This window comes from Macaca thibetana, chromosome 6 (genome assembly GCF_024542745.1).
Source record: "Macaca thibetana thibetana isolate TM-01 chromosome 6, ASM2454274v1, whole genome shotgun sequence".
NCBI lineage: Eukaryota > Metazoa > Chordata > Mammalia > Primates > Cercopithecidae > Macaca > Macaca thibetana.
In genome coordinates, this window is record NC_065583.1 from 31,574,914 (window position 1) to 31,586,964 (window position 12,051).

A 12,051-nucleotide genomic window follows, 5' to 3' on the forward strand; every position below is an offset into this window, starting at 1 on the left:
CCAACATGGTGAAACCTTGTCTCTTCTAAAAATACAAAAATTATCTGGGCGTGGTGGTGGGTGCCTGTAATACCAGCTACTTGGTAGAGTGAGGTAGGAGAATCACTTGAATCCAAGAGGCAGAGGTTGCCACTGCACTCCAGCCTGGGTGACAGAGTGAAACTCCATCTAAAATACTACTACTAATAATAAAAACAAATTTAACGTTCTTGATTTACTTAATATGTCATGATTTAGATCCTGGAAGATGGAAATCATCCAAAAAAGAAAATTTTTGCAGTCCAGTTTACAATGGCTAAAACCCTATTGGACATCAGGGTTTTTTGGTATTTTATTAAGCTAAAAGAGGTTGGTATTACCCCTCATCAGGCTTTCTATGGCTTCTCTGTACCTCTTTGGTCACTCCAACGTCACTTGAGTGGCAACCCCACTTCTGCTCCAGTTGACTAATCCTCTCTGCAGGCCAGCATACTAGGCCTAGGCACCTACCTCAATTGTGTTGCATGAGGATAAAAAGGTGTACCTGCTACAGACTAAGTATTCTATAAATGCACTCTATTGTCATTCTATCCCTATTTGGAACGAAATGAGTACTATCTAGAATCAGGGACCTGCTTTATCAGCCCTTTCTTCCACTAACAGGTCTTGGGGTTCAGTGTTTGAGAACCACCAGCCTAATCAATAGATGATAATTCAAAGAGTTTTCTGTGCCATTACTCATAAGGGCCTGATTCAAAAGCAAGTAAGCTAAGATGTATTGTCTATTATATTTCAAGCACTATTTACTTATTTAATATTTTTAGTAAATCATAATACAAAATCACAATAGACTCAGATAATTTAATTCCAAGGTTGTAGACCTATTAAACTGCTGTTCATGCTACCTGAAGCCAGACTTATCTTTAAAGTGGAATGTGGTAGCATATTGTGGCCACCAGAGGGCACAGGTGGACTACACAGGGAGACAGTGTCAACTGAAGAAACCTTTGGAGCTGCCACTTGTAATTTCTCTGATGTGGTACAAATTGAGAGGGAAGGCAACAAAGAAAGAAGGAAGACACATAGGATGTTGGACTTGTTCAAACAATTTACCTAGAAGTAACTGCCTGGGACCACCTAATCCCCTCCATTACATACTATCTCTTCTCTAGAGACTTTTTCCAACCTATTAATAACCATAGGCCAGGCTGAGCATGGTGGCTCATGTCCGTAATCCCAGCACTTTGGGTGGCTGAGGCAGGAGGATTGCTTGAGCCCAGGAGTTTGACAGCAGCCTGGGCAACATAGCAAGACCCTGTTTCTACAAAAATGAAATTAGTCAGATGTGGTGGCTCATGCCTGTAATCCCAGCTACTCGGGAGACTGAGGCGGGAGAATTACTTAAGCCTAGGAGTTTGAGGCTGCAGTGAGCCATGATCACGCCACTGCACTCCAGCCTGGGTGAAAGAGCAAGACCCTGTCTCAAAAAATGGCAAAAACCCCAAAAAACCCCCAAAATGAAAAACCATAGGCTATGTACCTGATCGTGGATAGACACTCAAGCTCTGGAAATGAGCCAGTATTAGGGAAATAATTACCCAACAAATATATCCATGTTTGCAGTAATAACTTATTTAACCTTATAAACCCACTGCAGGTCATAGGAGCTCTAAGGATGAAGTACATGGCCCTACTCTCAAGAAGCTTAGTAGAGGAGATAGATGGGGCGTGGGGGAATGAGTGGTAAATGTCATTTTAGAGAATATGCAAATAATATAGTTTACGCTTTATGAGTGGTAAATGTCATTTTAGAGGATATGCAAAGATATACAGGAATATAGAGGCGACCCTAAAGAAGCCCCTGAATAAGAGAAGACGAATTCAGTAGGAAATGTTGCCAAGGAAAAGGGACATTTGATAAGTATCTGAAAGGAAAAGTAGGGAGTTAGGGAGATGGGGCTGGGAGGCAACTCCTGGCAGAACAGCATATACAAAGGCCTGGGGTATTTTTCTTTTTAAATGGCCCATTTGGGAGCACCTAAGGTTGGTGGGTGGTATGCCAAGCAAAGGATGTGTGGTAGAACGAAAGGCTGGAGATGTAAGGGCAGAGTTTTTTAAGTCTTGTGGGTTAGACCATTTATTTTGAACTTATCCTAAAGACACTGGAGACCCCTTCTACTTGCCCTGACAAGTAGCAATGGTCAGGGCTGAAATAATTTTTATTTTTTACTGAAATAATTGATAACTAGTATGGAGGCTGGATTGTAGAAAAGCAGATAAACTAGTTAGGCTGTAGATAGTACTGAAGAGAAATAATTTACACTGAGGGGTAGGAAAAACATGTTGGATCTGAGAGGCATTTACGAGGTAAGATGGATTTACTGTGGGAGTTGTAAAGGAAGATTTCATGAAATTTCAGGTTTCTGCTTAAGTGGCTGGGTCGCACCATGATCAAGGTACGTTACTGGGGAAAGGAAGACGAGTTCGAGGGTCATGTGACACGTGAGATGTCTCCGGGCATCCAGGCAGTTGTCTGGTAACAACCAGCCCTGGAGATTTATATATAGACAGATAGACTGTTTGGCGTTCTAGAATGGTTAGGCTAGAACTATTTTTTGGCTGCCACAGATAGCAAGGTGATTGAAGCCATACATGTGGATGCAGTTATATAGAGTGGGCTTATAATGCAAGGTGTTCAACATATGAGAGCCCATGAGCCAACCTTTTTAGAACTGTATGTGTATACCTGCACATGTGGCTATTTCCCTGAGTCATACTTTCATCAGCCTCAACTGGATCTGAAAACAAAAAACTTAAGCAGTGAGTGAAGAGAGAAGAGGCCAAGGACACAAGCCCTGAAAGGACAGATGGGGAAGCAAGGCCCTCCAAGATGGCTGACAGAGATGCTTGAGAATGACTAAGTATACCTCACAGGGCTCTGGATCCCAGGTGCTGTTCACAGGCATCAGTGCACACTATGGTAAGACTGGAAGGACCCTTAGACTATTCAACTCCTTCACTCTGTGAGGTTGGTATGAGGTTGGGAGAATGCTCGGAGTTATTGCAAAAGGAGGACTAAAAACTGTTCTTAACCCTGTACCCTCATGAACTGAGAGAGGCATAAAGAGGAGGACATTCTGGGAGAGGCTTCATGGCATGTATAGGGTGAGGGTAGTGTTCTATTCCTTACAAAGTGGTGTGCTCCAGTCAGGAATCTACTCCTAGTTCTCTCACTTAGTCTTCAGAAGGTGTTGGCCTGTATTTACTGATGGAAAAAAATGTGGCTCAAAGGTCACTTGTCCAAACTCAAGAGTTAAGATAGTAGTAAAACATGATCCAAAATTGGGCTTTCTGATCCCAGCACTGTATGGAATAGGAGTCATGCATGCCTATAATCCCAGCATTTCGGAAGGCCAAGGCGGGAGGAACGCTTGAGCCCAGAAGTTCAAGATCAGCCTGGGTAACATGGTAAAACCCCATCTCTACAAAAAATAGAAAAGATTAGCCGGAGTGTGGTGGCATACACCTATAGTCCCAGCTACTCAGGAGGCTGAAGCAGGAGGATTGCTTAAGCCCAGGTCGAGACTGCAGTGAGCCATGATTGCGCCACTGCACTTCTAGCCTGAGCGACAGGGCAAGACCCTGTCTCAAAACAAACAAACAAACAAAAAACAAAAAGGGTCCTCAAGTAATCTAGTCTTCCTCCCCTCTTCACCAAAGGGTTAACTGACTCATTCAAGACCATAAAGGAAAAAGAATTGGATTTCTTTATGTCCTTCTCTGAGGACAGATCCTTTTGTTATAGCTGGGAAACATTAATGACTGAATTACTCTCCAAATGTAACAGATGATTATTTTATTTTATTTATTTATTTTTAGGTGAAGTCTTGCTCTGTCATCCAGGCTGGAGTGCAATGGCCTGATCTCGGCTCACTGCAACCTGACTCCTGGGTTCAAGCAATTCTCTGCCGCAGCCTCCTGAGTAGCTAGGATTACAGGCCTCTGCCACCATGCCCGGCTAATTTTTGTATTTTTAGTAGAGACGGGGTTTCACCATCTTGGCCAAGCTGGTCTTGAACTCCTGACCTCATGATCCACCTGCCTCAGCCTCCCAAAGTTCTGAGATTACAGGCATGAGCCACCACGCCCAGCCTAACAGATGATATTTTATTTTATTTATACATTTTTTTGAGACAGAGTCTCACTCTGTCATCCAGCCTGGAGTGCAGTGGCGTGATCTCAGCTCACTGCAACCTCTGCCTCGCAGATTCAAGCAATTTTCATGCCCCAGCCTCCTGAGTAGCTGGGACTACAGGTGTTCACTACCAAACCCAGCTGATTTTTGCTTTTTTAGTAGAGACAGGGTTTCACCATGTTGGCCAGGCTGGTCTCGAACTCCTGACCTCAGGTGATCCGCCCACCTCAGCCTCCCAAAATGCTAGGATTATAGGTGTGAGCCACTGAGCCTGGCCAACAGATGGTATTTTAAAACTCACTGGAGCCTAAATGTGTTTTAGTCAGAACCCTCCTTGCACTTAAATAATTTAAATACAGAGTAATGTAGTATTAGAGTAACAATTTATTAGCAGATAAAATAAATGAAACCTCTAAATCTCAACACATATACAGGATCTTACATAATAAACAGCATAAAACATAACCTTCTAGAAGAAAAGTATCTGCTATTAACCAACTCCCCCTTCTTTCCAGTAGGCTGCAATACATTCATAACTCATCCTCATCCCATAAGAGGGTTAAGCAATGATTTACATGGAATTACATCAAGGCACTTGCTTTAATTAAAAAATACAGGATAAAACATGTTCCTAAAAGTCATCAACCTTGAATAATTAAAGAAAAAACAGGCAGTATACTTTTTTGGTGAATAGACAAGACTGAGAATTTAAGTTCATTCACCTGTCACCCTGATATTGTCTTGGTTTGTATACAAAGTTGCAAAGAAGACCAAAAAAAGTAGTCTATTACATAGATCGGTATGTTCATATACACTCATTTCTGAGAAACAGAAGCCATGGCAACAACAGGACTCAAATCATAATTTTCCAACTGATTTGTGTTGAAAAGGCAAGGGCTGTTTGATCCCATGTATCTTATTATTTTAGGGATGGCGCATGAGACAAGGGAAAAGAACATCTCCAAAATAAGTTGATTAAAGTTTCAGTTGAAAGACCTTTTTGGCTTAAGCTGCTTATCTACAGACTTACAAACATAGTATCTACAATAAAGGCGTTTTAGTGTCCTTCATTATTCTAGTTTTTACACTTCAGTCCATTCTTTTCCAATTTTATAACACTAAGATAAAAAATACACACCAGAGAATCCACTATTTACTATAATGCTTATTTTACTTTTTGTGTTTAACATGTTTACTTTAAAATTTCAGTTGCAAAACTTTTTTTTAAGTCTTTATCAGGATAAAAATTACCTTATAAAAATAAATCTCCCCACCTCCAACATCTAAATTCTGCATCCCTGAAAGTTACTAAAAGTTTTTAAACCTTAAAAATTTACCTTTAACATATTTCAACAGTATTTTAATACATGGACTATAGTAACAAACCAGCTGGTATATTATTTTATCCTTTTCCATTATAATTTTCATTCTTGTAATTAGCACCCAAGTTAATGATTCCATTCAGGATTATCTAAACTGTTTTTACAAAAAAAAAAAAAAAAAAAAAACCCACAAATTAGGAGCCTAACAGCTTTCTATTTTTTTAATTTAAAAAACTGATTCTTTAAAAATTTTTTTTTATTTTATTTTAGGCTCAAGGAAATTTCACTGCCAGTGAAATTTCACTCTTAATGCCACTCAATGATCTAACAGCTTCCTAAATCCAACTTCATTCTTTTTGCAGTTTAAGCCCAGTTTCAAATAAGGCATCACTAGAATGGATAAAGAAAACACTGAGATGGGGGAGAGACACATTAAAAAGCAGAAAAACTAAGCGAAATCTAAATCCTGTCAATTGGATGTTTACCATTTCCAGTGAAATCTTTCCCTGAATAGACCAGGGACATCACTGCCTCCTGCTCAGATCTCAGTCAAAGCTTCAACATGCTCCACAAAGCACCTCCCTAAGTACCCCAGTGCGTTCCCTGGGAGAGTTACTACACAGTCCATCTACTGGATTTAGTACCATAGTCCCAGCACTTGGCCCAGGGTCCTAGACTGCTGGCTGGGTCCTCAGAGGTATCTGAAGTAATGTCTACATTGATACAAAGAAACCTATGGCTCATCTGTAACAATACATAGAGAAACACAATTCATTAAGAACAATAAGGATCACAGAACTCCAAATGGATCGTTACAACTTCAAGACTCAATTTAAGTTACCAAGAAATGCACTGTAGCCCTTTTCTCACTTTTATATTCAGATCAGGGCTAACCCTAACATGTTCTTAAATGACCAATTACTAAGGAAATACCACAGCAGATAATTGCTGTTCTTGTTAAAACGTACTAGCAATTAGCATTAAAATAGTCTAATGAACTCATCTAACACCTGGACACATTTTTAAAGTTCATCATTTACCATATGTAAATTTGACAACAATTTTGACTTGCAATGTCTGCTGTTGTTTAAAAGCAAAGTCAGACTATCTAAATCTTGTTTTCTTTTGGTCCTACTTAAAAAAGAAATTAGACATCTATCAGTTTTATTCCATCAGAGGCACAGATAGTACTACAGTCACTCAGTTTAGAAGAAAGACACCATGCTCCAGAGTAGGTCAACCCAGGCTACCATGAGCTCCTCAGCCCTTTCAGCTTTGGTGAATCTGTGACCCTGTGACGCTCCCCTTCTAGAAAGAGAAATTTGCTCTATAAAGAGACCTTGTTCTCAGAGGTATGGCTCCTAATCCTTGTCTCCCTATTATTGTGTGGGGGCTAACCGGGGATTGGATCCTATTCAACTGGGTTCCTCTCTTTTCTGCCTCCACTGGTCAGATAATAGTCTTTTCAATGTCTATTCTCTTCACTCCTCTACAATGTTTTCCTTAGTCTACCTGTGCACTGGCACACTCCAACCCTCTGGGTGTAACAACTTTAAAAATATATAAGGCTGTAAGAGTTCTAACCATCAAGAGTATACCACACTACATTTCAATTAAATGGTAACCATTTTATGATATTCAGAATTTTGTATATGTCAGTAATCACTGAGAAAATGCTTCATTTAGACTCTAAAGTTTAGAGTAAGCAAGATATTTTTGTATCAATATAGTGTTTAAAATAACGCCTCATGAACTAAAGTCCTAGCCTTTGGTCAAGAGAGCAAATGAAAACATTTTTTGTTTGAGACGGAGTCTCGCTCTGTCACCCAGGCTGGAGTGCAGTGACACAGTCTCGGCTTACTGCAACCTCTGCCTCCCGGGTTCAAGTGATTCTCCTGCCTCAGCCTACTGAGTAGCTGGGACTACAGGCACGTGCCACCACGCCCCGCTAATTTTTTGTATTTTTAGTAGAGACGGGGTTTCCCAGTGTTAGCCAAGATGGTCTCGAACTCCTGACTTCAGGTGATCCACCCACCTCGGCCTCCCAGCGTACTGGGATCACAGGCATGAGTCACTGTGCCTGGCCAAAAACGGTTTTTTTATTGGCAAATTAGGCTCTGGTTCCAGGTTTGATTCCTCTGAATATCAGCAACCAAAACATTTTTAACAATATCCAAATACAGGCAACCTCAACCCAAGTAGAGAGGATGAAATGTAAATTCCAGTGACATCTTAAATGTTTCTACAAATGGCTACCAAAAGCAGAATCTCTTGTTTGTCTGGATGGATGGGACAAGTACAAACCAGAACATAATTCAAGGATTCGCTAACTGCATACATAACGTTCCAGAACTGTTTACATCCACATATGGACAGAAATTGCTGGTAAAGGTCAAATCCTGTTATCCCTGCTTCTGAGGGATTTTCCAAAGTCTGGCTGGAATTATATTTTTTGCTGTGTTGGTGTTGGCTAATTAAAACGTCTTAAGCATGTATTCATTACTCTGTTACAGGGTATTAGACACCTTTAATAGTCTCAACTTAAGCCTGCCTTGGGAGAAGGGCAAGAGAGATTAAAAACAAGTAACTTGGCCAACTGCAGTGGCTCACACCTGTAATCCCAACACTCTGGGAGGCTGAGGCTGAAGGATTGCTTGAGCCTGAAGTTTGAGACCAGCCAGGGCAATACAGTGAGACCCCATCTCTAGAAAAAATTTAAAAAATTAGCAGTGTGTGGTGATTCATACCTATGGTTAAGATACTCAGGAGGCCAAAGTGGAAGGATCACTTGAGCCCAGGAGTTGGAAGCTTCAGTGAGCTATGATCACACTGCACTCTGGCCTGGATGACTGTCTCTTAAAAAAGAAAAAAGGAAAAAAATAAAGACTGACCAAGATACTGTGATTTTACTGCTATTATTCATAAGGTTGGATAGAAAGGGCAAATACTGGCTAAAAACAAACAAGCACAAATACAAGCAGCAATTAACATTTCTGGAATTCCAGACCCCAGTTCTAAAAGGATGTCAAAATTCAGGAAGTCTACATTTAATTATAACGTGAATCACCTATAAGACAGAAATCTAGACTTTCTACTGAGCGACTGCTTTGCTGTGATAATGGAAAGGTATTTTCCATGTCACCAAATGGGAGAGCTCTACCAACAGAAAAGCAACACTGGCAGCTTATGGAGCTAACAATAAAGCTAAGTTATATATATCTATATAGGATAATAGAGATATAAAATATATATGCATTTTAAATATACATATTAAACATGTACATACTTAATATTTATGTCTAAAAGCATCCCACTCCAACAGATGCCCTACACATAGGATTTGCTTCTCATAAATATTTAAAATTGTTTAGAATCTGGGAACAGATTGAAAAATGATTTTGTGCTTTTGCAGTTTGCTTTTTTTTTTTTTAAAAAAAGAGGGCTGTTTCATAAATTAGTTCCCTATTCCTAACTTTGGAGAGCCTGGTTTTTTCTTACCTTTCAAGGTCCAAATATAAAACTATAAACTTTCAATGTTGGACATTCTTGCTTTTTAAAAGGAAATTATTCAATTCATGACCTGTAGGCCAGCTATCATGAATAATACACCCATGGCACTTGGGTTTCATGAATGTGATCCTTCTAAATCCTCCTGCATAATAGCTTTAGGTGACTTGAAGAGTTAAAAGCTGTCATTGTCATCAATATTTACTGTACATCGAACTCATTTAAAATGCTGTTAGAAATTGCTGACTGACAAGATTGTCACTGACAAAATTACCAGTTTAGGAAAGATTCTGTGGGAAACAAACTAGAATAATTGAAAGCTAAAACAGAGCTTAATGGTGGAGAAATTCTCAGAAACAAGGACGGACAGAGATCACAGAAAAGACAAGGAAGGACTCCTATTGTTTTTCTGATTTTGAAGAGCTCTTTGTGCTTACCTATTTATCCTAAACAGAAAGGCAAGATTAAAAATGTCCAGTGTATTACAAAGGGTATTCTGTCTAATGTCAGGCTGGCTCTCAGGATGTTACAAACCTGCCCAGGTGTTAGACTTCTGATAAGACTGTGCCTTAAGGACAGGAATGGCACTTTCCTACTAAAAACTACTGCCATCTGGGGAGCAAAGACTGGGAATAGAGAACTACAAGAACAAACCTGTCTAGTTATGACTTTGTGATCCAGAAGCCTCTTGACCTATTGGTACTAGAGCAGGTGCAACATTCTTTTCCTCTTTCTCCACTGAGCCACATAAAGAAGTCTACAGCACTTCCAATGCAAATCCCAACTTCACCACTTCATCTCTTGGAGAATGAAGAATCCAAATGTATAACCCCTAAAACAGGACAGTAATTAAGTTTTGGAGCTACTTTACAGTTCAATTCAGTACATACTTATTGCATTCCAAGAACACTTCATATCTGCAAGAAAACCTGAAACCACATTTTCTTCTTTTTGACTCTGTCCAGCTGCAAGCTCTGCCGCAGTGTGTATATACAAATGCCATTAGCTTCAAAGAAGGAATAATATCTAGCCACTTGGTTAAAATTTCAAGTGTGCAAAATTTTCCACTGTGGAACTGGGAAATGTTGGACATTTGAAATCTTAACCTATTGGCTAGACATTCTTCTATCTACTTTCTCAATTAAACACTACTAAGATTCAGACCATTGGGAACATATATTCCTTTCTGATTTTTAGATACTTCTGCAAAAGCCATCGCTTCATACACACTATAGAAGAGAAGGTTTTCTTCTTCCTTTTTGCAATATTCTCCCTTGGTTAGGGAATCCCTCACAGACGGATTGCACTGAGCCAGCAGAACCTGGATTCCAATGGCTTCATAATCTCTGCGAACTTCTTTTAGTGTGTGGATCCCTGCTGTATCTAAAAATTGAATTGCACTGCAGTCAATCACTATAGTATGCAGCTCCAAGGGATCATGGGAAAGTTGCACTGACATTTCATCCTGGATTCCACCAGGAGTCACTACTTCCTCTTTGATCTTTCTCTTTGCTGCCTTCTTCCAAGCCACCTTTATTAAGATTGGGTTGACAGTTTGTTTGTATAAAGCAGATTTAAAACATTCTTTGTTTATGTAATAGAGAGGGGCTACAAAGCGGAAAATCTTGATGCCTGGCTTAGTCTGAAGGTTCTTATAAGCAGACACGGATTCAAAGACCTCAGACTCTTCCACCAAGCCAAGCAATGAACTCTTTGGCTTCTGAGTGCGGAGGATGACACAAAACATAGAAAAACAAACCCCAACAAGTAGGCCTATTTCAGTACTTAGCAGTGCAGAGGAGAGCATAGTAACGAACCAGATAACTGTATCCATTCTACTAATATTCCACATTTTGGGTAGATCCCTAAATTTACGAAGGGCTCCCCGTAGATTTACAATTGTGATCACAGCAAGGACACTTTTTTGAAGGGAATAGAATAAAGGAGCTATTACTAGGAGGACCAACAAAAGAACCAGGGCTGTTACCACACCAGAAAGCTGAGTTTGGCAGCCTGTTGATTCTTTAACTAATGTCTTTGCAAGAGCTGCACTGGTAGTAAAACAGTGGAAGAAGGAAGGGATGATATTACAAAAGCCAATGGCATACATTTCCTGGTTTGCTCTGACCGTGTAACCATGTTTCTTGGCAAACATCTCAGAAAGTGATACAGTGATAGCAAAACCAATGATGGAAATAGCTATTGCATCTACAGCCACACTAGGAATTAGGTTCCATTCTGGTACTTTGGGTGGCATAAACCCAGTGGGAATATGTCCAGCAATACTAGAATTATAATTCTCATGTAGTTTTCCAAAATGAGAGGCTAATGTGGCTGCCACAACAACAACAAGTTCAATAGGAATCGGTGCCTTAAGCTTGGACTTGAAGTGTTCATTGAGTTCTTTGGTTGGCAAAAGAACCAAAAGGCACAAAAGGCTGGTGATAAGATCACAGAGATTGGTCTTATGGATGTTTCTGAAGACATGTATCCAGGTAGTGATGAGTGAGCCCACACCATTACTCCGAGGAAGGTTGAGCCCAAGGAGATACTTGGCCTGAGATGTAAGAATAGTGAAGGAGGCACCAGTGACAAATCCACTCAGCAAGGCATCTGAGAGGTAGACAGAAACAAAACCCACTTGAAAGAGGCCCATCGCTACCTGGAAGGAAGGATATAGAAATGTTAAATATAAATGGAAAAGAACTTTTAAAGTTTGTATTATCCTGATATTTCTTGCATGCAGACATATCATCAGAGCATCACAGAATGTCAGTGCTAGAATAAACACAATCATACATCAATCTTCTCATTTTACAAATACGAAAATTATGTTTAAAGGGCTAAGCAACTTGCCCAAGGTCACACTGTTACTTATTAGCCCAGGTGAGACAGGAACTTTAGATTTCTTTCTTTTCATACAATGTTTCTTAAACTTGAAAAGGTTCAGACCTCTTTTATTTTTATTTTTCATTTTTCCCATCACAAAGAACAGACTTCTTTTAAAAGAAAAACATTCTCAAGGATCCACAAGAAAACTTCAAATTG

The 12,051-nt window shown here is 39.8% G+C and overlaps 1 protein-coding gene across 1 annotated transcript in view; it reads right to left on the reverse strand.

The window, feature by feature from the left end:
* Positions 1-4,543: 4,543 nt before the first annotated feature.
* The window catches only part of SLC26A2 (solute carrier family 26 member 2), a 33,754-nt gene continuing 26,246 nt past the window's right edge, over positions 4,544-12,051 (reverse strand). The window contains exon 3 of the mRNA XM_050793650.1: positions 4,544-11,665. Within this exon, the coding sequence (XP_050649607.1) occupies positions 10,145-11,665 (1,521 nt within the window). The 3' untranslated portion in view covers positions 4,544-10,144. The remainder of the gene's footprint in view (positions 11,666-12,051) is intronic.